General features: G+C 42.2%; 1 protein-coding gene across 3 annotated transcripts in view; it reads left to right on the forward strand.

Annotated features, from left to right (window-relative positions):
- Positions 1–26,967, forward strand: part of GRM7 (glutamate metabotropic receptor 7) — a 589,497-nt gene that overhangs the window by 433,887 nt on the left and 128,643 nt on the right. For 2 of the 3 annotated variants that reach the window (XM_077325252.1, XM_077325253.1), the window contains exon 8: positions 24,825–25,760. The exons of the other annotated variant lie outside the window; for it this stretch is intronic. In XM_077325252.1, coding sequence (XP_077181367.1) covers positions 24,825–25,760 — 936 coding nt within the window. The remainder of the gene's footprint in view (positions 1–24,824; positions 25,761–26,967) is intronic. 3 annotated transcript variants of the gene reach the window in all.

The raw sequence follows: 26,967 nt of genomic DNA on the forward strand, positions 1-26,967 counted from the left end.
AGCCTTCCCCCCCTCCACTCCCCAGCCCCGGAAACACTCACCAGATGTCTGGAAGCAGTTTTTGGATAGCTTAGGAAAAGTCACTGGAAACTCAACCCCTCTAAGACGAAGGTCCTGTAGCTGGATGGAATGCAGCTTACAGCTGTACCTACTGCCAGGAACTTAGGGGTGATCTCTGATGCCTCCCTTTCTATGGAGTGTCAGGTCATGAAAGTAGTCCAAGAGTTTCCATCACAAGACTAGTCCAAGTGGTATTTTATCATCTGTGTCAAGGGAGGCTACTAGCACCCTACCTGTCCCCAGAATACTTGGCCACTACTTGTGATTCATACAATGGTTGCTTCCAGATTAGACTTCTGTAACTCGCTTTCACTGCTAGCATTATATTGTATTTTTATTGTATTCTGTTGGTTTTTGTATAACAGAATGTAAACCACCATGAGCTGGAAGATCTGGGAGTGGTGTTTAATAAATAAATACATACATACATACATACATACATACATACATACATACATACATACATACATACACACACACACACACACACACACACACACACACACACACAAACACACACACACACCCATCCATCCATCCATCCATCCATCCATCCATCCATCCATCCATCCATCCATTCTCTTGAATCACAGTGTTGTTTGTTAGGAGTGTTACTGCAAATAGTATCCTGTCTCTGAAATTGTTTTATACTCATTTCCATGACCTAAAACTACAGGTTAAAGAAAAATACAACTCATCCCTGATTCCCATTTGTCAGAGATCATTGTCATTGATCCATTGTGGTTTAGTGGTTAGACTGCCAGACAAGAATCTAGGCAATCCAGTTTCAATTCTCCACTTTGCCTGGCTTGCTGGGTGACCTTGGGCTAGTTACACATTCTAAGCCTAACCTACATTGTAAGGTTGTTTTAAGGTAAAATAGGCGAGCGTAAGATTATGTAGGCCTGCTGCTGCATTTTACAGACTGCAGTCTCTGGTTACCTTCAAGGATCACTCAACACAGAGCACTCTAGAACAGGGGTAGTCAACCTGTGGTCCTCCAGATGTTCATGGATTACAATTCCTATGAGCCCCTACAATTCCTATGAGCAAATGCTGGCAGGGGCTCATGGGAATTGTAGTCCATGGACATCTGGAGGACCACAGGTTGACTACCCCTGCGGAGGTTACAAAAGTTTGGATCAGTTTTATTTATATTAAAAGAATTTAAGAGCAGAGGAAGCTTCCAAATAAGATGTAATTAACAATTAGCAAGTACCCCAGCACAAAGACACATGAAGGGAACAGGTATAGGATCACCTCTTTCTGTATTGAGCAGTTTGCCAGTTAAGATTTGCCTTACAAGTCTCCATGTCCTGCCTTCTCAGGTTACACAGCTGATAAGACACAGGGATTTTTCTGTAGTGGCATCTCACCTCACCTCTCTTCCTCTTGAGGCTCGCCTGGCACTTACTCTCTTTGAGGCGTTAGGCCAAAATGTTTCTGTTAGGCCAGCCTTTTCATTAAGGGATTGATATTTTGCTACCATTTTGACAGTGTGTTTTACACTGAAAAAAATGATATTAATTTTAAGCTACTTAATTATCTCAGTTTCTATTCTCTGTTTGGTTGTTTTATGCTGGGTTTTAATTAAGAATGTGTTAGGTTTTTATGTTTTGTTATGTTGGGCAAGTTCCCTGGAGAGGCAATATAAAAATCCTCTAAATAAATAAAATCAAAGGCAGAAACAGTTAAATCCAACTGAGGCAAAGAGGAAATAGATTCCCAGCTGATAGCAAACATCCACTTTCAGTTACTGCCATCTCGTGACTCGCTTTATTTAAGTGACCAGGCATAGTCTCAGCCAATAAATCAAGTGAGCAACTTGAAAAAAGGAGGTTATAAGTGCATTTTATCCCTGTTGCCAACCCCCACCCCAGCTAGAGAATCTCTGCAGCCAGTAGGATCTGGGTGATATCTTGTCTATCATAGTAATGCGATTCCTCCCCCCTCCCAACATAAAGAACATTATTTGTATTAATCATATCTAATGATGCATGAACACTTGATTATTGGTTTATGCCTGCTTGCAAATTTTGAGCAGAGACTTGGCTTTTCTATGATTAGTTCAATCAGTTAAACAGTTAATCTACCTTTTCTGGGGAAGGTCATTGGATGAGCAATGGCTGAGCAGCTCCAGGATTCCTCGATGAGACATCTATTCTTGACCTTTTTCAACTAAGCTACTGACTTGACTTTGGGACCAATGCAGCACTGGTTTCTTTGGTTGACTATCTCCATTTACATCTGGATAAAGACATGCTGGTACTCTTGATCCTTGCCTCCCTGGGGATAAGGGCCACTGCCCTTGGTTGGTTCTCCTCATTCCTCCAGGGACAATCTCAGAGGTTTGGAGATTGGTGCCATCAATGTTCTGGTTCTTCCTCCTGCTGGATAAGGAGCCAGCAGCAGTGCACCCACAATATCCCAGGGCCTGGATGCAGTGGCTAAACGGTTAAGGGGGAGCCGGCTGAAGTTGAATCCATCCAAGATGTAGGTCATGTGTCTGGAAAAGACTAAGATGCTGGCCAAAGGGTCATTCTCAAGACTAGATGGTGTCCAGCAGATAGCTGCAGACTCTGTAAATTTTCACCTGGGAAAGGGCCTTGTCAGTTGTGGCCTCTACCCTGTGGAATGCACTTTCTATCACACCTGTTCCCTGCCAGATTTGTGTGTTTTGTGCAGGGCACAAAAGGCTGAATTGTTTAGGTTGGCCCCTGGAGAAGTTACGGCATGTTTGGGATCTTTTTATTAGTGGTAGATAGTCACATATTGAAATAATTTAATATTTTACTGTTTATGCTTTATATTTTTATTATTTGTGTCTATGTTGTTTTGACTTTATTGGTTTTAATTTTGTACGTAACCATGAGATCTTTGGGTGACTAGAAAGAACACAAATAAATGCATTCAATAGTTTGTTGATCAGTTTGGGAATGTTCAGCAGACTGTTTCACAGTATCCCTTACTAACCATGTTGTATAGTGTAAATAGTGTCATTCAGCCTGGAGAAAAGGAGGTTGAGAGGGGACATGATAGCCCTCTTTAAGTATTTGAAAGGTTGTAATTTGGAGGAAGGCAGGATGCTGTTCCCGTTGGCTGCAGAGGAAAGGACACGCAGTAATGGGTTTAAACTACAAGTACAACGATATAGGCTAGATATCAGGGGAAAAAATTTCACAGTCAGAGTAGTTCAGCAGTGGAATAGGCTGCCTAAGGAGGTGGTGAGCTCCCCCTCACTGGCAGTCTTCAAGCAAAGGTTGGATACACACTTTTCTTGGATGCTTTAGGATGCTTAGGGCTGATCCTGCGTAGAGCAGGGGGTTGGACTAGATGGCCTGTATGGCCCCTTCCAACTCTATGATTCTATGATTCTTTGTATATATGCATTCCCACACAATCATGTTGCAGAGGCTCAGCAGGCAGTTCTTCAACTATCAGACCATTCACAAATCAGTTAAATCAGTCAGCAATAAGGTCTGTGTTTCAGTAGAATCCTGCCCTTGGTGTTCTGCTGAGTTGTCCTTAGTGATGGTAAAGGCTGTCCATCTGTTTGAATCAGCAGAATCTATAGAAGAAGAGGAGTTGGGTTTTATATCCTACTTTTCACTACCTGAAGAAGTCTCAAAGTGGCTTACAATTGCCTTCCCTTCCAATCCCCGCAACAGATACCCTGTGAGTTAGATGGATCTGAGAGAGCTCTGACATAACTGCTCTGTAAGAACAGCACTAAGAGAACTGTGACTGGCCCAAGGTCACCCAGCTGGCTGCATGTAGAGGAGTAGGGAATTAAACCTGGCTCTCCAGATTGGAAGCTCTTAACCACTACACCAAGCTGGCTTTATGCGCACACAGCGTCCTGAAAGAATTAATTAATTCCTGTTACACATTTGTCCAGTATTTTCAACTGCTCAACATGAACCAAACAGACTGAGTGATCAGCTTGCAACCAATTGCTGCATTCAGACCTGGACAGCTTGATCAGCACATGTGATCCCAGCAACATTCATCACACCTTTAGCCATGCCCATCGCTGACAAAATGTCCACATCTGTCTTTTTTGCATTCACTCGCAAATCCTATCTTTCTCTTAGAAATATTCTCTTTTTGTGAAGAATGTTAAAAATGGTGTCTTAATCCACTTGTTTGTATGGCTGGGGGAAAAAATCAAAAGCATTATGAGAAATTTTGTTCTTGATAGTTCAGGCTTCTAGTATTTGGGATGCTTTTGAATTTGAACCAAAAGAATACGATTGCAGATCCCAATCCAATATAAATGTTTCTAAAAATCATAGTGGGCAAAAGATGAATATGATCTGAAGAGAAACCAGACTATATTCATAGTGAAATGCTGCCATTCACCTGAGCACAGGCCAATCAGAGGCAGCCCAAACAAACTCTTTAAAAAAAAAAGATCTATTCTTCTCACTACCTCCTAGAGTACACAAATTCCCTTGGGATCCACCTTGGTGGATGCCACTTATTTTTGTACCCGATGTGCGTATGGCAGGTGTGTTGCCAAAAACTCCATCTCTTCCTGCACTTCTCTAATAACAAATGATGTGTCGTGTGCAGATAAAAGCTCCCCCACGTTCATAAGTTGCAGTGCAGTGGTCAGTAAAAGCCAAGTACTGTGACCTGTTGTCATGATGATTGAGTGAATATCTCATTAGAGAGTATGTTCTCATCCGTCAAAGGTGCCAGCTTTCATTTTTCCAGCTGTATTTCACCTAGGTTCACAGCGCTCGGTGACAAGCTGTATCATGCACAGAAGACCATAAAACACTTGGGGGTGGCTCAAGCCATGTTTTTCTTCCCATAGCACATCATGATTATCCCAGCTGCTTACTAGATAAGCTGTAATTTATTCATCAGATGAAGCTAACTGAGAGTTGCGTCGAGCTGTTCCCGCCCCCCCCCCCACTACGGCATGATTCCCAAATATGAATTAAACTTGTCACGTATTACATTTGCCTTGCCACACAGAGTTATTTTTAGCTACTTGTCTCTCATATATGGCTCGTCTATAGATATATAGTGAAATGTATCATGCCTTAGTTACCTCAGGAACCTTAGTGAAGCATGCGTAAGCTTTTAGGCAGTCTTCCATGCAGGATCTGACCAAAACCCAGGCCACTTGGAAAGCCTAGCCAGGCTGGATATGTTAAAGGTAAAAGGTAAAGGTATCCCCTGTGCAAGCACCGAGTCATGTCTGACCCTTGGGGTGACGCCCTCTAGCGTTTTCTTGGCAGACTCAATACGGGGTGGTTTGCCAGTGCCTTCCCCAGTCATTACCGTTTACCTCCCAGCAAGCTGGGTACTCATTTTACCGACCTCGGAAGGATGGAAGGCTGAGTCAACCTTGAGCCGGCTGCTGGGATTGAACTCCCAGCCTCATGGGCAAAGCTGTCAGACGGCTGCCTTACCACTCTGTGCCACAAGAGGCTCTGGATATGTTACAACCTGTTTTTAGCTTTTGGGAGGGAGAAACAAGCTGGATGTTCACTTATGGCCCGTGCTTCAGTGGTGTTGTTGGGGACTTAACAGGGAACTGGGATCTGTACAGTCAACAAGGACATAGGTTTTTTATCTCACTATGCATGCTAACCTTGTTCAACTTTCATATCCACATTCCTCACAATTTATTTTATTTGGGACAATGTGACTGTACGTTGATGTAATGTTGATGTAATATGTAATGCAATTTTGAATTTAAGTCTCTGGTCTCAAGACAAGATAGATGCCAACGTAGCTTTTCACTTGAAGGAATGTTTCACACTTGGGTGAAGATGGATGGGGCCAGCGACAAATGGCAAAGGGAAAGCCGTTAATCACTAATATAGACAATTTTATTTCTCCTATGTTTTTGTGAACTACAACTGAATTTGAGGGGGCTGATTGGCTGTTTTAGCAAAGAATTATCATATGGCTGTATTTGGATGTTGTGGCACACTTTACTAATTTAACAGAATTAACTTTTGCTTTATATTCCCACTGTCAGGGTGGTAGTTCATAGTCTGAGGAAGAGTGCTTGCACTCGAAAGCTCACACCTTGAATAAATCTTTGTTGGTCTTAAAGGTGCTATTGGACTCTGATTTAGTCAGCTTTTTATTAGACTTCCCCATCATCAGTTACATATTAAACTACAGGAATATCTGAGATTCCCTCCCACAAACTTGTAGTAGAAGACATGGGTTTTGTTTTCTTTATATGGATCATTAAGAAAATGTTTTCAGCTTTTCACGTTGCTCTTGAAACTGGGTTGTTTTCATTCCTGTTTTCCTTTTCCAGTTCCAAAATGCCCTGGAAAACAAAAGATTGACTTGTCATTTAGGTCTAGAAAATTACATCAAGTGTAAAGTGAGAAAAGATTTTTTTTCCGTATAGGTCAAGTAGACAAAATCAATTCAGGGTTATTCCTATCCCTAATCATGCTACAAGGATCTTCTGTAATTATATATTGGAAAACCTGAGGATGGGGCGTCCAGTCTCAAACCCTGGAGTACCACTTTGATGAGTGATTGAGAAGAAGTTTTAAGGGGCTGCACTACCACTGAGAGGTAACCCTAAGGCAGTAGCATCTGTTGCTGATGATCCTGATTTTGAAAGCATGTATTCTAAATGGGATGCAAAACTCCTTCAGTTTGTCATTCAGATCAGTGTAAGCAGTGATGCCTCACTGATTTTTCTCTTGTGTAATCAGATGTTGCAGTAATATGGTACAACTCACTAAACTGCACACCTGAACACTGGTCATCAGCTTTTGCATTTGAGTATTATTTTAGTTGGTTATATACATATCACAGTACTCCTCTTCTAAACTGAAATGATTTAATCGACCTTAAATAAAATAATGTCATGCTTTATAACACCTGTAAAGGAGAAAGATGACATGGAGGAAGCAAAATATTTATTTGAGGGAGTCAACTTCCCAACGTTTCCGAGCCAAACCTAACTGTGCAGTTTGACTGAGGCTATTTTTCTTCCTAGAAAACAGCTATAATATTGGGAGATACTTTCACTGGTTTATATACATATATTTCAGACACTTTCCTGTCCTCCTCTATGTCACAACTGCCCTGGAGTTTCATATAGTTATATGTTATTGGTTTTTCCATGATCTCATCTCTTGTCTTCATTACCTTAGCCACTAGCTTAGGTATTTTTCCACGGGAATTGGAGAAATCTGTGGAGTTTGGCTCTGTCAGTGGCAATTAGTCATTAAGGCTAACTAGAACTTCCATTTTCTGTGGGAGGTACCTGTGAATGCCAAGAGCTGGAGAGCAACAGCCACTGCCAGATCTATCAAGACGGTTTGCATGTTCTAGTTTGAGACAAAATGCTTTCAGTTCATAGTATTTGAATTGTCTTTTTATTATTAGGTCTCTATTATATATAAAAATAAGTGCTTACTTTAACAACCATCATATGATGTACTTACTTTTCCACAAGCAAAAAGAAGACGAGAACAACGAGGAATATATGGGAAAAATAATCTCCCTATGGTGCAGCCTCATTTAGAATACTGTGCACAGTTCAGGTCACTGCAACTCAGAAAGGACATTGCAGAGCTGAAAAAAATGCACAGAAGACGACAACCATGATGATTAAGGGGTTGAAAGACCTTTCCTGTGAGGATAGACTTAAGTGTATGGGTTTGTAGCAATAAAATGGATAGTTATACTTCCATACCCTGGGCTCAGGAGAAATTTTTTTTCCTTGTAAATGTTTATGTCTGTCCAAGACGTAGCTGGCTCAGGATTCAAATATGTCTGGGTTTATGGTGCTTCAGGACCATTAGGTCCAATGGGAAATCTGTGGGAAGGTCTGGGTCTTTCTGCTGTAAAGTTTGCAATTTTTTTGTCCTTCCTTCCTTGTTTCCTTTCAAAAAGTGAGGAAGGAGGAACTTGGGGAGGGGCGGGGGGCTGGGGTGACAGCTTGTAAATCCAAAGACACCAAAACTGCACGCATCCACTGCTTCTGGACCACTAAAAAGCACAGATTTCAAATGAGAAATCTGACTACATGCTCCACTGCTGATATGCACTTGAACTTGGGGGAGACGAGTGCGCAGGGGAGGTGGGTTCATGATTCCCAAGAATCCCAGATTCATATTTCTTAATGCACACCCCACTGAAGAGCAGAGCTGTCAAGAAGGGGGGAATTGGGAGGACAAAACTGGGGGGGGGGCGAGAAGTCATCTGGAGGGCTCCTGAAGCATCATGATGCATCCTGCTGAATGCCTTGTTTCCTATCGATGCAGTTCTGGATGCAGCCACTAAGGGCGTAGGGAAGTCTGAGCACAATAAAAATCATTCTTATTAGACTTCCCTTTTTGCAGGGCTGAAACAAAGTGGTACTGAGGGTGTTGCAGAATTATAAGAAAAACAACTTTCCCTCTTTTATTTTTAATTTTCTTTAATTTATGTCCCTTTCTTCCATACTTTTCTTATTCCTCACTCCCTCCACCTAACTTTATTTTCAAGTCTTGGTCTCATTTCCTTCTCATCCCTATGCTGCTAAGCAACAGATTGTGCTGAATTGTGATAGACCAGCAAATATTTGTTAATAACATGAACAGAAAGGCAGGGATTTGTATTTCCTCATGATCTCCCAAAGCAGTAAACACATGCTTCCCCTCCCTCACCCTTTTAATGCATGATAGTAGAGCATGAATCTGTTTGTGTACTTATTTGTGTGGAACAGAAGGCAGGACTCCCATTTCAGGCACTGGGTTGTTATCATTGTCTCTGTGTTGGTGGAAGATGCAATAGCCTTTTGTAAAGGCTGCTTTGCTAAGGGACACGTGGTATTACCTTCAAATATTTACAGATGATGTCATCTACAAATAGCTTTAAATATTAGATTTATGACACATATCATTCCCAGTATTTTCCCCCAGTGGAGACCCAAAGCTATATTGTTTTCCTGTCCTCCTTTTATCTTCCCAACAACCCTGTGATGTAGGTCCAGCTGAGAATGTGTCACCCATTATCCTTCTGCAGTGGACTGACAATCTGAGTATCGAGACACATGCCAGGTTGTTTTAATACATGTTGCTAATCATGATCCAGAGTGTTCCAGTTCTATTTTTTAGCACTGCAACTTCCATCACCATTTCAAATGGGCAGTGCTATTTTCTGATGAGTTATGCCTGCCATGAAAAAAGACCCTTAGCTTCTATTGCAAATAGAATGGGAGTGTGTGTGTCCTAGGGAAGGGCACAAACTGGTTCATGAGCCAAATTTTGTCATGAATGTGGCCTGGTTCACACACCCCAAACCAAGGCTTGGGGAGGGGCTTCCCCTGAATATTTCCCAGACTTCTGTTTGGTGGGGGTTCAGCCCATTTAAACATAGCAGCTGAGCAGGGTGGTCCATTTCACTTCCCACTATTTCAAAGTTTGTGTGTGGGGGAGTGAAACAGACATTTTACATGGCTGCCAGCCATATTGGTGTATTTAACTCCCCCCTGCTTCCAAGCAGAGAAAAGCAAAATGGAACAGCTCAAACTGGCTGGTTCATTTGGAGGCTTTTGGTTCAGTTTGAGGGTTCAGTTACTCCCTGAACTAGAATTTTCCAGTTTGCGTCCTTCCTTAGTCTCAGCTGTATCAGGATATTCTCAGGTCTTTCAGCTTTGACCCTTGAATTCCCACAATCATCCTCAAACTGATGACTAATTTTGAATCTCCTAGTTTTATTCTCAGATGAGTTTTGCCTAACATATATGGACAGACAGACCAGTTCTTTTATTACTATAAGAAAGCAAAGTGATATGTTTTGTTATAATACTTAGTTTGGATTAGGAGCAAAAGGTGGGGCAGGTGGATTCTTTGTCTGAGGGTCCATGATGGTTCTTGGCAGCCTTACTGAAGATTCTGAGACCTTTCAGTTTAGAAAAGAGACAACTAAGGAGAGACGTGTTAGAGGTTGATTAAATTATGAATGGGATGGAGAGACTGGAAAGAGATAACTAGAATTGGAGGGCATCCAATGAAGTTGATGGGCAGTAGATATAGGATGGACAAAAGGAAATTAAAATGTACAGTTTCCTGCTAGCGGATGTAATGATGGCCACAAGTAAACATGGCTTTAGGGTTTTGACATATTAATGGAGGAAAGTTCTGTCAGTTGCTACTAGCTATGCTGACTCAAGGGAAGGAACCTCCATATTCAGAGGCAGTAAACCTCTGAATTCCAGTGCCAGGAGGCACCATCAGGTGTAAGGCCTATATACCTTGTTGTTGGCAGTCCAGAATAACTGATTATCAAGGTATCTGACAAAAGGATCTTTGACTTTCAAACGCTTATACCCTAAATATCTTGTTGGTCTTAAAGGTGCTACTGGAATCAAATTTAATGGTTGTCTGTTGTGTAGCCAGGATGCTAGACTACATGAACCCCAGATCTGATCCAACAGGGTTTTTCTTATGCTCTCATATTCTTAATATACAGATAATCCCACAGACCAGGAATCTATAGCTATCACTTCCTGGTCAGACTGTGGAGGGAAACAATGATTAGTTAGTTTGGCAGCAGTGATTTCCAACTAATCCTTAAACTGAGTCTCCTTGAGGAAAAGTACAACAATTTAAACAGCTACCTGAAACAGCATTATGGACTGTGCTAAAACATTCATTGATGCAAATCCTTGGAGACCTGGTAGGGATGGCCTGCTGTGGCCTGGCAAACAGTGGAAATAAATGTTCGGGAACCACCTGGTAGATATTAACAGCAGCAGCTGTAACCTCTTAGAGACAGTTTGCAGTCACACATTATTAACAACACTCTTCATCTAATCAAGGTTGCCTCGCAATGTAGATATGGTTTTTCAATGAATGCATCGTTTGCAGTCTAGGTATGTATTTCTAGAACTGATTTGCATGACACAGACCATTTTAGATCACTGGCAGGTGTCCTTCTTCATGACAGCATGCCATGTGAGCAAAAATGTTCAAATGTCTTTTCCTTTCGGTATATGCTAGCATCAGCTGTCTTCTGGCCTATGTGGCAGAAAAGTTTATTTCAGAATTGTCAAACAATGTATACCTCATGTTTTAACATAAAGTGATATTGATAATGCAGAATATTAACTGCGATTTCCCACACATTGCCATTAAGGAGAAGGGAGTTGGGACATCATTCATAATTGCTATGAGAACACAAGAGAAGCCATGTCGGATCAGGTCAGTGGCTCATCCAGTCTAACACTCTGTGTCACACAGTGGCCCAAACACAGGTGCCATCAGGACATTCACCAGCAGGGCTGGCACTCCAGAAGCTGTCCCACCGTTGCCCTCCAAGCACCAAGAATACAGAGCATCAGTGCCCTAGACATAGTGTTCCGTCTATACCAGGGGTAGTCAAACTGAGGCCCTCCAGATGTCCATGGACTACAATTCCCAGGAGCCCCTGCCAGCGAATGCTGGCAGGGGCTCATGGGAATTGTAGTCCATGGACATCTGGAGGGCCGCAGTTTGACTACCCCTGGTCTATAACATGTAGCCAATAACCACAAATGAGTTGCTGGTCCGTATGTTTATCTATTCCATTCTTGAAGCTGTCTATGCTTGTAGCTGCCAAAATTTCCTGCTGCAGTGGACCCCATGTGTTAATTGCTATTTGAATGAAGTACTTGCTTTTATCTGTTCTTTGCCTGCTGCTCAGAGTTCTTGTATTGTGAGGAGTAGGCATGCGAACACACACGCGCAAAATGTGTACCATTTTGGATTCGGATCAAATTGATTCAGACTGAATCTGAATTGCACGAATGATCCTTCATTTTTTTTCAGAATCAATTTGGCCAATTCCAAAAAGTTTCATTTTTTTCCCTGTGCACTTGCTCCCCTTCTTCCCAGGTAGCAGAGAGCATCTCCACTGCCTGAGAAGTGGGGATGAGAGTGCCCACCAAACAGCTGATAATGACAGGTCAACGACAAGGCAGAGATCCTTGAAGGGGAGTGCAGGGCCTATGATACCGTGAAAACAAAACCCAAAAAACTGTTACCTCCATTCCGGCTCTAAAACTAGCATCATTAAAGCTGCTTAAGAAATCAAGAGAGATAAAATGTTCTTTTGGAATTGCATTCAAGGAGAAAATCCAACTGTCAGTGACAGAATTCATGATCAGTTTTTCTAATGGTATAATCAATACTTCTTTGGAATATAACCGTAGTGCCCAGAGGAATTGTAGAAACCATTTTATCTCAGCACATAAATGTTCCACTGGAGAACCAGCACTGATCAGTTTGGATATTATGTCTCATTTCTCTGGTTCAAGGAGCATTTGTTCAAGTGTCATACTGGTACCCATTGTGAATTGCTGCAGTTCAAAAGGGAGCCATTTTATAGTTCACAAGGAGAGCTGTGTTGTTTCCTGAGCCAAAATACTACTGACACATGTATTTTTCTAGATTTAGATTACTGAGTACCAGCAAGTCATAAGTAAAAAATAGAATTATAGAGAAAGCATCCTTATCATAGTCAAACACATTTATTTTCATACAGTGTTATGCAGGAATGCAACTTTTATAGGACTTTGGCAGTATCATGTATAACATTTTGCTTTTTTTCTGAGATCCTTTATGTGTAACCCTCCTAAAGGCACCTCTTTGCAGTATTCTGAGGCGACATGCATTATGCTGCCTCCTTACCTTCCTTAGTGTTTCTTGATTATTTTCAGTGCTATCAAATATTCTTGACTTAAAATTCTTGATTGGGCCACAAAAACAGGGTGACTTAATTATACTTGGTAGAATTTGGTCAGCAGATGGGGTGGCTCTGAGGTGAGAGGGGATCCTTTACTGTCACTACAACTGTTGTTTTATCTTAGAATTTATTTAGAAGACTACCAGCTTAATGGTTTAAGTAAAGTTCATAATTGTAATGGCTTCAGATAGGTACAGTTCTTCCTTCTCAAAAGTTCCTTAAATAGACATAGCCACAAAGGTTTATTTACTCACTTGCTACTTAGACCAACTTCCACAAAAAGACAGAAATTCAGAAGTATTTGGCATGGGGACCTGGAGAGAGGGGAAGTACAGATTGATTTATGGGGGAATACATAGCAAAGTCTCCAATCAAGCCAATCAGGACACTGGAGGAGATTACAGGGAAAATGCCAGGAAATTCCTGATCTAAATATACTCAATATACATCTCCCATTATGCTCCATATAAGACAGATCTTTCATATTCCAACAAAAGGGGGCCTAGATGGGTGATTGAAGCATGTTATGATTTTATGGCAGCTCAAAATGTCACCGTTTTGCGACATGGAACAGAAACAGTCCTGTTTTTTTTTTATAATTTTATTATTTATTATTATATGAAGCATTTACAGAAAAGTAAAGAGAAAAAAAGCGACCAGCTGATATGGTTTGCCATCCTCTTTTAACATACATATTCAGTTCCCATCACATATTAATCCTAATCTAGAAGTTTTTACCATTTTTCTTAGCAAAATGATTGTTAATACATATGAGAGTATGATCTGTTATAAGAATATATTCTATTATTAGGGACCAGATTTCTTTCCCATGCATATCTTTATTAGCTCAAAATGTCACCGTTTTGCGACATGGAACAGAAACAGTCCTGTTGACCCTTCAGAGTTTGAGATTCACCATGGATGGAGCCTCCACTAGAGGTGCTGTATATTCTGGCAGTTGCTAACCCTTCTGGGTAGGCAGGTGCAGATAGGATTGGCAGGTAGCTGTGGTGATCCAGGTAGAAGCTAATGCTCAGTGATCTCCCCATGTGGCCACAATCCTGGTGGGATTAACAGCAAAGAGTAGAACCACAGCCAAGGAGTTCATCACAGTGACTCCTGGGGAGAGGGGGCCCACTGTGTCCTCTGCACGATGGATCCAGAGGGCCTGCCTCTGGAGCAGAGGGTGACCACAAGGTTCCACAAGTCTGGAGGGGACAGGATGTGCTGTAGCTGTCACCATATTCTTTGTGATCTGGCTCTGGTGCTTGAAGTTAGTTGAGCTCAGCAGGTATTAGACAGGTGGATAGATGGTGTGTAGGTGGGCAGGTAGATAGATGGTTAGGTAGGCAGGTAGAATGTTGGTTAGGTAGGCAGGTAGATAGATAGATAGATAGATAGATAGATAGATAGATAGATAGATAGATAGATAGATAGATAGACAGATAGATAGACAGATAGATAGACAGACAGACAGATAGACAGACAGACAGACAGACAGACAGACAGACAGTTAGGTAGGCAGGTAAAAAGTTGGTTAGGTAAATAGGTTGATAGTTGGTTAGGTAGGCAGGTAGAAAGTTGCTTAGGTTGGAAGATAGATAGGTGGGAAATCAGAGTACCTGGCCCAGGTCCCACAGATTGTCTTGAGGATTACATCTCATCCAGCTCCCTCCAATTTATAGATCCTCATGGTCATATCTGTGGGCACATTGATTGATTGATTGATTTAGATTTTTATACCACCCTTCCCTATGGTTCTGGGCAGTTTACATAAAACATTTTGAATCATTTACATAGAACAGTATCAATATAACAATATAACAATATAACAACAATAACATACCAACTAGAACTAGAACAGTATTTCAACAACAATAACTTTGACACTCCCTTGGTAGGTTTGACCTCTCAGTCGGGGGGGGGGGGGGAGAACCTGTAGATGTTATGGGTCAGTCAGCCTCAAGCAAATGTCTGGTGGAAGAGCTCCCTTTTGCAGGCCCTGCAGAATTGTGAAAGTTCCGGCAGGGCCCTGATCTCTCCCGGGAGCTCATTCCACCAGGTGGGGGCCAGGACAGAAAAGGTCCTGGCCCTTGCTGAGGTCCGACATGCCTCTTTAGGGCCAGGGATCCACAACCAGTTGGAAGTGGTGGCGTGTAGAGCTCTTCTGTGGAAATAGGCAGGGAGGTGGTCTCTCAGATACACTGGGCCCAGACCGCATACAGCCTTAAAAGTGATTATCAAAACCTTAAGCTTAATCCGGGATTCAACTGGAAGCCGGGCGAGTTCTTGGAGTACTGGCCAGTTGTGAGATCTCCATGATGTCTTAGTGAGAATCCTAGCCGCGGCATTTTGCACCAGTTGTAGTTTCCACAACAAGGATAAGAGTAGGCCTGCGTAGAGCGAGTTGCAGAAGTCCAGTCTAGAGGTGACTATCGCATGGATCACTGTGGCTAGGTGCTCTGGTTCCAGGTAGGCTGCTACTAGTTTGGCTTGGCGGAAGTGGTAAAATGCCAGCTGTGCTATCTTTGTGACTTCGGCTTCCATTGTAAGGGAAGCATCCAGAATCCAGAATTAGCTTAGGGCTAATCCTGCGTTGATCAGGGGGTTGGACTAGATGGCCTGTATGGCCCCTTCCAACTCTATGATTCTATGATTCTAATCATGCCCAGATTCCTGGCAGAGTGAGTCGCTAGGAGCTGCACACCATCCAGGGTGGGCAGGCTCGCTTCCTCCCATGGTCCCTTCCTACCCAACCACAGGACCTCCGTCTTTGCAGGGTTGAGCTTCAGACAACTTTGCTTGATCCACTTCATCACTGCTTCCAGGCATCTGGCTAAAGATTCTAGGGGGGTCAGGCCCCCTTGAGGGCTCCCAATGCCCATTTTAGTCATCATCCATTAAGTCCATAGGAAACCTTGCTCCTCTCTAAAACTATGACATTCTGGATGCAGAATTTTGGCCAAAATAATTTTAGAGGAATGGGAATAACTTTACGGGGGGGGGGGGGACATTAAACTAACAAAATAAAACTGTGACATGGGAAGGTAGGTGGGTGGATGAGCATTTCCCAGGGTCAAAAGGGAGAAGGGTGGACACTGGACAATACCCAGAAACCATGTCCACATTAAGGCAATACAGTCAGGGGGCTCCACAGTGAATTTCACACGTATAGCAACTCAGAAAACAACTAAATGGCTAACAAATTCAGTTGAACCCAAAGGTTCATGAATAAGGGGGGAGGGTCCACGCAAGTTTGGGCTTCAGGGTTTGTGACATCCCCCTGATCCACAACCACCCACATATCCAAAGAACTTCTATTTTCCAGGTTTGTGCCTACCTCTAATTGAGAGTAAGCAGCTGGCCTAAGGTTACCAGTTATGCAAACGGCTTATGCAAAAAGTAACCTGTGACTACAGCTTAGCTATAAACATTGCTTAAACAAAACTGTATGGAAACACAAAAGAAGTAGGAAATAAGTGACCGGAGGGGATAACTGACAATTTGGAGTAAGAGAAAAGGATAGAGTTTCTAACTCTGGGTTGGGAAATACCAGGAGACTTTGGGGATAGAGCTGGGAGTAGGTGGGGTGTGGGATGGTGAGGTTCCTGTGCACTTTGATGTTATGAAGTCCACCCTCCAAAGCAGACATTTTCTCCAGGGGAACTGATCTCTGTAGTCTGGAAATGACGGGGATCCCCAGGACTCACCTGGGGGCTGGCATACCTAGAAAAGGAGAAGGAACATGGGTTGAAATGGGAGACCAGGCAATGGCAGACCAAGCAATCAGTCACATTGGGAAGGGAGTAAAGGAAGACTGCTAGGCAGAGCAAAGAGAGAGAAAGTGGGGATCCATGATGGTAGGGACCAGATTTCTTTCCCATGCATATCTTTATGAGTACAACTTATCCCACATTGTGGACTGAGACATGCAGACAGTAGGGTGCTGAAATGAACTTAGGGAGTTGGTAACAAAGGCAAGATCTCAAAACAGTCACTCAGCTTATGCTTTGCCACTTTTTTTTTAAACACGAGTTTTGGTCTATTCATACCTGTAGTTGGTATTGATTATACATTATTGACACATTCTTTGCCTCAAAGCATTGTTGTTTTGAAGCCCAGGATTTAGAAACTAATTACAAGTCTTAAATGGATAAGCCCATGGAGCTAAATCATGCAAATATCGCTATTAGTGAAGCTAAATATCCAAAAAACTGTTTGAACTGCTGACTTAGTAACTGGAGCTGGAAAGCAATCTGCGAGATAACAATAAATCTGAGAACAATCCTCTGCTCTTACTTCCTACACACCCATGGAAATTATGGGATAACAACTATTAAACAGCTCCAGGGAACGACTGCAGCTACGTAAGGGGAAATGTTTATTTTCAGGCATGCTGTGTTAATTAACTCTCACATGATTATTTCTATACTGATTTTTATTTTAATTAAACATTGCATGGAATTGTTTGGTATAAGACAAGAGGGTATTATAGAAGTATTCTTTTTGGCAGGGAACTGAAGTGCTGCATAAGAAAGCAGCAGCTATAACTAGAGATTAGATGTTGGAAGCAGTGGATTTCTGCTGATTCATTCAGCCAAAGCCATTCATTGGTTACAGTCATAACCACGGTGTGAGCTTTTGAGTGCTTGCACTCGAAAGCTCACGCCCTGAATAAATCTTTGTTGGTCTTACAGGTGCTACTGGACGCTGATTTTATTGTGCTACTTCAGACCAACATGGCTACCCCTTTGAATCTAGTCATAACCAAGGTCATGCATTTTCATGCTTGGAGCAATTCCACTCATGGAGCATGAATTTCTCTCCTCTCCGTACTGAAGCCCAAAATATGGAGTTGTAATCAACCACAGAGTCCTCTACCCTATCTTCTCTGCATTTTGAAGTACAGTCATTTCCCCCCATTGCCGGTGTAGATATAAATGAAAGGGTGCTCTGATCTTCTTGTGCAACCTTCCAAGTACACAATAGGAAACTACTTCCAGCCCTGCCTGGTAGAGGTGCATATTTGGCAGTTTTCTGAATCTCATTATAGTACAATCCCACCTTTCAAGACAGGCCTTTGGGACACCTCTAGGGACTTCACGTCGAAGGGGGTCAAACAAAAGACCTAGTGCCTGCGTGGTGTTCTACTCATTTCAGCTAGAGAGTGCCATAATGCCTTTATTTATTGACCTCACTGATAAGCTGCCTTTCCCTGCCTTTCCTCTGACACAACAGTGTTTCTATTCTCATTCTTTCCCCCTTATGCCTGTTTTTTTTTCCCAAATGCATCAGTTGGTAGGAATGTCTGGGAGACATGAAACATGAAACATGATTGCTAGGGTTGCCAAAGTTCAGGTCGGGGTTGAAGATCTCCTATGATTCCAACTGTTCTCCAGAGATCAGTTCTCCTGGACAAAAACAGCTGCCTTTGATAGTGGACTTTATAGCATCATGTTCCATTGAAGTTTCTCCACCCACCAAATCTCACCCTCCTCAGGCTCCACCTCCCGATCTCTAGGTATTTTTTATCCCAGTGCTAGTAATTCTTCTGCCATCTTAAGCAGCTGAACTAAATCATTACATTTTCCTTTTAAGAAAAGTCACACATGGCTTTAGAACAGCTGCCAAGTCTGCTTCCAACTTAAGCAGCAATTTCCTGAAAAGCTTGCCAGCGCCTCTGAGATGTTCACAACCGGTTATAATTTTACCACATAGTAAAGGCGTCAAATAGTCTCACCGCTCCACTTTGAGCCAAGCAATACCACCTCGGTCTTTCGCAGAATGGCTCTCTCTCTATAAAAAGAACTATGTGTTAACCTGCAGAGGTTGACAAGGGGGAAGATAAAGCCATTTCATCGTAAGTGTGGCATCAAGAGTTTTTCTGTCTGGGAAAGACACAGGTATTTTGTCTTTCTCTCTTGCATCCACTGTGAACGTTCGGTAATGGGTGAAACCATGCTGCCTGTGCACTTCATTTCAGCGATCCCAGGTACATAAGTAAAGGAAACAAAATGCTTGAGGTGGCCCATTAGGTGAAAAGTGAACAATAAAAAGCTGTATCCAACAACACAAACACTATTCCTAAAATAGCCCATCTGGAAGGGTTGTAACTCCAGGTTGGGAAATTCCAATGGAACCTGGGGAGGGTGGGGTTTGGTGAGAGATGTTAACAACATGTAATACCATAGAGGCCACTCTCCAGAACAGCCACTGCCATCAGAATAGTTGATCTCTGAAGTCTGGAGATCATTTGGAACTCTGGGAGATCTTCACATCCAATCTGAAGGTTGGCATGTTGATCCCAGGCTAATAGCAGGAGCCTAGGTAAAAATGAACATTTTGGCCTGGTACATAGAAGACAGTAAGGTAGGGATTCCAGCCTCTAAGTGGGACCTGCAGATCCCACAGAATTACAGCTCGTCTTCTGACTACACAGATCAATTTCCCTGGAAAAATGAATGTTTTGGGGCATTGGACTCTATGGCATTATACCTCATTGAGGGCTCATGGAAAACTCTAGTATATGCAGAAACACCATGGGTTCACTCTGGCACTGCAGGTGCTCAGAAGAAGAAGAGTTCATTTTTATACCCCAATTATCACTGCCTGAAGGAGTCTCAAAATGGCTTACAATTGCCTTCTCTTCCTCTCCCCACAACAGGCACCCTGTGAGGTAGTTGGAACTGAAAGATCTCTGACAGAAATGCTCTCTGCAAAGTATTCTTAACAGGACTGTGAGTAGGCCAAGCAAAATGTAAAGGAGACCTAGTAACCTTAGATTGTATCAGTTTCCCTTAGAGCTGCTCAAATTGCCTTGTTAAATAGTAAGGGCACTGGCACCAGAGGATGTAGCTTGAGGAGGATATGATGTCAATTCCAGACTGCACTCTGGGAATTTTCCCTACTCTCTGTGATCAAACTATAGAGATGAGGTGGATTCTTAGAGCTTCAGGAAGACATTTTTTCTGGTCATCTTTTCTCACATTCCTCAATTCCTTGAGGGCAGGGGATTAGGCCTGAATTTGGGTGTTTAGGCAGGCAAATGGCTAGCTTAATGTCCCAAACATCTACATATAGTGTTAGGGTGCACAGGAACCTGAAACGGGGTGATTGCCATGGGTCTAGAGGCATAAAGCAATATTAAAATCCAGTATCAATTTCTTCCTTTATATAATTTCCTGCCATCTCCATAGAAAGACTCTCTGGAATAATACCTATTTTAGCTGGTCCAGAAGCTTCCCACCTTGAATTTACAACAAATATTTGTTCATTTAACTTAGTCATGCCTTTTATCTTTTGGCTATTGGACTGAAACGAGAGTGAATGAGGGTAAAGGTGATAGTGCTGTTATATATTTTCTCTATAAATGTTACCGTTGACTTTTTCATTATATTAAAAACACAAATCAGACCATCTTACTATTGGCCTGGCGGAATTCATATGCATAAGCCGCTAAGCACCATCTCTCCTTTAACCCCAATTCATTTCCATGGGAAGGATTTTGCTGACCGTGCATAGCGTCTTGTTCTTCCAAGGAATAAATAGATTGGGGTTTTGCGCTAGAAAGAGCAGCCGGGCTCAAATGCATCATTTGCAAAAGCTATCTCATAATGTAAAGCGATGAACAGAAAATGTTTGTGCCAACAGGCTCTTTCTGATGGACTGTTTTTAAATTTACATTGGCTGATGGAATGAAAGGAGGCCATGTAGGTGTGCAGCTGCTTGTCATCTGCCTCTTTCATTCAGTATATATTTAGTCTAATTAACTGGCACAAAGAACCACAGAGATGGGCACTCTGGAAACAGAGGAATGGCTTCAGCCACTAAGCTTATCATAATGCTGCCTTATACAGAGGCAGGACATTGGTCTATCACATACCTGTTTTGTACCATTAACTGTGACAGACAACAACTCACTTGAGTTTGCAGGTCTTTCCCAGCCTTACCAACAGCCAGGGTCCCAGGGTTGGATCTTATACGTTATCTACAGAGCCATGGCCCCACCCCGATATTTTTTGCAATGAAACTAGGTGTTAAGATGTCTGAAATGCTCTGTGTTCTTCTTCCTCCTCCATTCTATCTCTCTCACACACAGTTTGACTGAAGCTTTATTTATTTAGAAGACCTTTAATAAAATGTCAGTTTACTATGACATCTGAACGGACAATCCTGAGCAAATAGAGGAGTTGTTTCTTCCCCATAAACTGGGATACCAGACTTTGGATTAATCCAAATTTAGAATTCTGGTTTTGTGAGAGAAAACAGTATGTGCTTTGCCTAAGAGTTCCACCTGGCATCGCAGCAAACCAGAGTTGGAATCAAGACTTCCCCAAACAGGAAGCCTTTATTGACTTGCAGGTGGGCACATTGTGGCTGGAAGAAGATGCAACACAAGTATTGGATTGAAACATGACCACAGCTTTATTTATCCCCTGCCCAAGGGGTTGATCCGGACTGAGCGGGAGTCGGACCTAAGCAGACAGTGGACTGCCTGAACCCGAGACTCCAGAGGCACCTTGGGGACCCGCATTGGTTCCCAGCCGGGAACGTGGATATCCTTGCCAACTGGAGTCCTATCCTAATGGGAAGCAACCTTAGTAGGGGAGCCAAAAGGTGCCAGCATCAGTTGACTACCCCTAGATCGCCTGGCACATGAGCCTACCCCGGCCTTCCCAGCTGGGTTGGTGTTGCCTACAACGTGCCTCCTCTTACGAGCCCCCAACCCCTCAGGGAGTACGACACACAGGCCAGGCTCCATCTCCAGTCAAAACTCCAGAGCTGTGATGGACACAAACTTTACCACAACTCGCTAACCAGGATGTGCTGCCATTATGCCCACGTGCAGCATGGGGGCAGCTGGGGTGGTTGTGTCTGCCCTCCAGCCGACTCACCGCTGTTTCAATTAAGATGAATTGCGACCACGCTTTCTTGCTGAACATGTGAAAGGAAGCCCAAGAACAGGCCCAAGAACAAACTGACTTTAGAAACCCACACAGACAAACAAAGGTCTGTCATGATGTCTGAATGTGGCTTTAAAAAAAAAATGGATCTGAATGTTTTTTTTTCTTTGTTAAGGTCTTCATCTTCCTCCAATCTGACTTTGCAAGACTTTGTCAGTGATTTCTCTAACAGGTAGCTTTTCATAATTTCCTTGCCATAAGCTACAAAACAGCAAACTATTTTTTATATAAGATGGCTTATATTAATTAATTAGAAGGGTGATACCTCATTTATGTATTTACTAGCAAGAAAGCCCATTGCAAGCAGGAATACAATGGGTGCTAGGACCCAGCACACACCAGCAGGCACAGATCTCTCTCACACAACAGGAGACATAAGAGGTAATCAGGGCTCCTTCCTAGCAAGGAAGTATGGGTTGTTTGCAGTTTGGGGCTTACTTGCAGTTTGTCTCTGTCTGCCTCATTCTTTCGCAGCAGGAGCCAGAGCAGGTAATCAGGGATTGCTTGTGGTTTGGCAGGGCTCTTTGTGTCTCTCTGTGTCTCTCTCAGGCGTCTGAGAGCAAAGTTGCTAGTGTCCAGGGTAGGAGGGCGGGCGCTGGAGAGGGAGGGCCAATCAGGGTGTGGGCAGCTTTGCCACACCCTGATTGGCCCCATTCCATCTCAGACAGTCAGGACACTCTCCACCCCCAGGGCTGTTTCACAAATATTAAGAGGAACAATGGATAAGGATAGCAAATACTTCCAATTCCAGGATTGTCTAGGGTCCATATAACACCCATGACAGATGGGTGTGGGGCAGCTGTGGAACGGAGATGTGTGCTTCATGGTGTGCCTTCCCCAACCATAATCCCTCCTTTTCAGGATAACATAAACATTACTGGCTCAATCAAGCAGAATCTTTCCCCCTTCCTCCATGATTTCAATCTCCCACCCCCAGTTTAGAGGGTTACAAGCATATTCTGCCCTCTTTGAACTGTAGGGTTTCTGGGTCCTCCCTGGCCACCAGAAGAGCATGGGGGGGGGTAGGGGTTGCCATATCCAAGTTGAGAAACTCCTGGAGATTTAGAGGTAGAGCCTGAGGAGCACAGGGGCCTTTGTGGGGTGCAATGCCATAACATCCACCTACCAAACCATCCATTTTCAACAAGGGAAGTGATCTCTGTAGTCAGGAGATGGGCTGTAATTCTGAGGGGTCCCAACTTCCTACCTGGATGTTGGCATTCTGATATGAGCAGTCTTTTGGAGAGGGCTAGATGACATTTTCTTAATTTACAAATTTTCTTAATTTAATTTGCATATCTGTGGCGATAGTTGGCTATATAGATGTGGTGCTCCAATTTTATAGCTCCTGCTGACTATAATGAGGCCAGCTACTTTACTACACTAGTGTTCTTATGCAGTGAGCAATTTATTTCTTTCACTTGTATTGCTTTGTTTTTAAAAGGCTATTACATCTGATCTCTGATGTGGTATATTGTAAACATTTTTTTCCCATACAAGCTTAGCAATGTATAACTTGTCATGAATTTTCTGTCACCTAGATTTCTTTACAAGAAGCCTATGACTTGCCTAAAGCAACAATGAATGAATGACAGAACCAGGATTAGATATTTGTATTTTGTGTAGTGTTACTCTTTTTCTATTTCTAGCTTTCCTTTTTAATATTTGATGCTGTAGGATTGGTTCTTAGCATTCTCAACATTTTGTGAGAATGAACGAAGACATCACAATCCAAGGCCAAATTCCTTCTCATTCTGAGTTTCTCTCTCTCCTTCCTGGTGTATGTATACCACAGCAGTTTGGGTGTTACTTAGTTATTCTTTCTAACCCAGCACTCTGGGTGCTATCTGACTTAAGAATGAAACCGAAGCATGTCCTGAAAGGAACCATGGGTTTAACGAAAGAGCTGGTTCATAAGAACAGAAGGAAGCATATCAGATTTATGATTCTGGCCAATGTGGCATTGATCAAAAGAAAAAAGGGAGGAAGTTATATCTTATTTTCTCAGTCTAGGGTGAGATGTCATTCATAAGGTATTTTATGTTCCATCCATATGGAATAATTTCTGGAACAATAAAGAAGATACCCTGGACCAACTCCTGACCATTACTATAATCTTTAAAAAACTGTCCCTTAATGTTGTAAAACAGTTTGGTATATTATCTAGGTTGCCCATATTTCCTTGATACAAAAAGGGCACATTGGGATGGCAAAAACAGGATGGGGTTAAATATTGTTCTCACAACCACCCTATAAATTAGGGTAGGCTGAGAGTACGTGACTAGGCCAAGGTCACTCAGAGGCAGAATCCAGGCAGAATGGGGGTTTAAACCTGAGACACATTAACCACCAAACCACACTTATTGACTGTTGATTGAGAAGTTTTGAAACTGAGAATGTATCAAGGAATTCTTATACTATTGATACTTGATATAGCAAGAAACATGCATTTTGGATCTCTTTAAGAGAGATCCAAAATGCATGTTTCTTGCTATATCAACATTACCATGCAAGCTTCCTAAGAGATTCTCTTAGGAAGCTTGCATGGTAATGTTGATTGTAGTCATTGCATATGACCTAGTTAAATTGATGTTTTATAAACATCCTTTAACATGCTTATTAAACATCCTAAGCCCCCAGTCCTTATACCTTCTATAACCATAGAGAGCAAATGAACACTGGATGTTGTAGAAATATTCAAATATAAGAAAGACAAAGAGTCCAACTCAAGAAATGGTTCCAGTATTGCATTTGTTGCTCAAGTCTCACTCCTAAATAGGTACTAACTTACTACTTCTTAAGACAGGGTTGTGGTCATTTGCCAGGATTACCTTCTGTGATCATGGAAACACTGTTTTCACCTACCACAGTCACAATGAAATTGCTTTGCTTTTATTAACCAAATGCAAAAATATTCAATTATTACAATTGTTTCTACCAATATACTGTGTATTAATTTTTTTTTAATGAGCATGCTTAATTATAAGGGAAAGCCCATGTTTGCACACTTTCATTTTATATTTCTTTTGCCAATAAACTCTTCCATTAACCTGATCCTTTAATCCCGCTGACTTTACATTCTTTCTCCCATAGATTGATGAAATGCAGTGGGGCAAAGGAGTGAAGGAGATCCCTTCTTCTGTCTGCAGTCTTCCTTGTAAACCAGGAGAACGAAAGAGGATTATTAAAGGGATGTCCTGCTGTTGGCAGTGTGAGCTGTGTGATGGATACCAATACCAGTTTGATGAAGAAAACTGCAAGGTCTGCACCTACAATCAACGGCCCAATGAGAACCGCACAGGATGCAGTCCAATCCCGATCGTGAAGCTGGAGTGGCATTCCCCATGGGCCGTCATCCCAGTCTTCCTGGCCATGCTTGGCATTATTGCCACCATTTTTGTCATGGCGACCTTTATTAGATACAATGACACCCCCATCGTGCGGGCTTCCGGCAGAGAACTCAGCTACGTTTTATTGACGGGGATATTTCTATGTTATATCATCACTTTCTTAATGATTGCCAAGCCAGATGTCGCAGTGTGTTCATTCCGGCGTATCTTCCTTGGATTGGGGATGTGTATCAGTTATGCTGCTCTGTTGACTAAAACAAATCGCATTTACCGCATATTTGAACAGGGCAAAAAATCAGTGACAGCACCCAGGCTTATTAGCCCAACGTCACAGCTAGCAATCACGTCGAGTTTGATATCAGTACAGCTTTTGGGGGTTTTCATTTGGTTTGCAGTTGACCCTCCCAACAGTTTTGTAGATTATGATGAACAGAAGACCATGGAACCAGATCAAGCCAGAGGAGTTCTCAAATGCGACATTACGGATCTACAAATCATATGTTCCTTAGGGTATAGCATTCTCCTAATGGTTACATGTACTGTGTATGCCATCAAGACTCGGGGTGTCCCAGAGAATTTTAATGAAGCCAAACCCATTGGATTCACTATGTACACTACCTGTATAGTATGGCTTGCCTTCATTCCAATATTTTTTTGCACTGCCCAAGCAGCAGAAAAGGTAGGTACAATTCAAACATTTACATGAAATTATTATAAGTTGTATGTTATCAAAAGGAATGAGATTATCGGAAAGCGGTTTCTTACAGGTATAGCAACACTCACCACATTTTATTTTGCAGTTTGTTTTTGGCCACTTATTGGATAGTATGGGGTGAAGACTCAATAAGAATTAGTTGATCTGCCTGTTCCATGACTACATGTGCTTCAGCTGCACTTTTTTTCTAGAATGACAAGCAAAACCTCAATGTCCTCTTAAAGCAAGGGATTGGCTCCCTGCTACGTCACGTTGATTACAGGATGTGAAATTAGCACCTGTCAAAGCAGTTTTGTGCCAACATGCATGTCTCGAGTCCAAATTAACCTAGAGAGCAAAGCATTGTTGAGACTGAAGGAGTCTCTTGTTCAAATAGGTATATCACAGGCATTATTTTTTTGAACTACAGATTTTGACTCAACCCTATTAACATGAATAAGGTATGCCGTGGTGAAGAACAAAGTACCAAGGTTCTGCGTTTTACTAATACTTCTATTGGATTTGATCTACAGATCTCTGGGTGGCTTTCTTTATCTCTTTGTGAAACTCAGCATGAATGTGAGTTCCATACAAATAAAGCTAAGCGATAATATAAGGCTACTGTGGTCAGTTAAAGGTATCAGTAGCAAATTGCTTCATTCTACCCTTCTGCCAGTGTAATTAGGAATAAATAGTTTCATTTTTTTAAATATAATGATGTAATTAAATTTTCCGCTTAAGTTGTTGGAAGCAAACTTGTAGGTGATTAAAGGGAAAGGAGAATTAGCCCAGGGGAGACTGAATGAGAACTCTCTACTGTTCATCACTAATTAGACAATGGTGTCGAGTTCTCATGACAAAATTGTTGGTTCTGAAATCTCAACCCATTGCATTTGGCATTTGATAGTGCGACAGAAGCAGTGAGACTGAGAGGTACTTGGAATAAAAGAGAACCATTAACAGAAATATTGATGCATTTTATTTATGTATTAAGAGAGAAGGCACAGGAGAGTTCTGGAGCTGGAAACGCTTGCTTTAAAGGGGTCCCGGTGTAGCATACATACATATGGATGACATATGACTCTATTTCATTAAGAGGGTGGAGTGAGAACCAGGATATTGTCCACTTTGCTTAACACTGGAGAATCAGATCAATATTGGTTTTGTGTTTTTAAAAAGAAACAAATTGTAT

This window comes from Paroedura picta, chromosome 3 (assembly GCF_049243985.1).
Source record: "Paroedura picta isolate Pp20150507F chromosome 3, Ppicta_v3.0, whole genome shotgun sequence".
NCBI lineage: Eukaryota > Metazoa > Chordata > Lepidosauria > Squamata > Gekkonidae > Paroedura > Paroedura picta.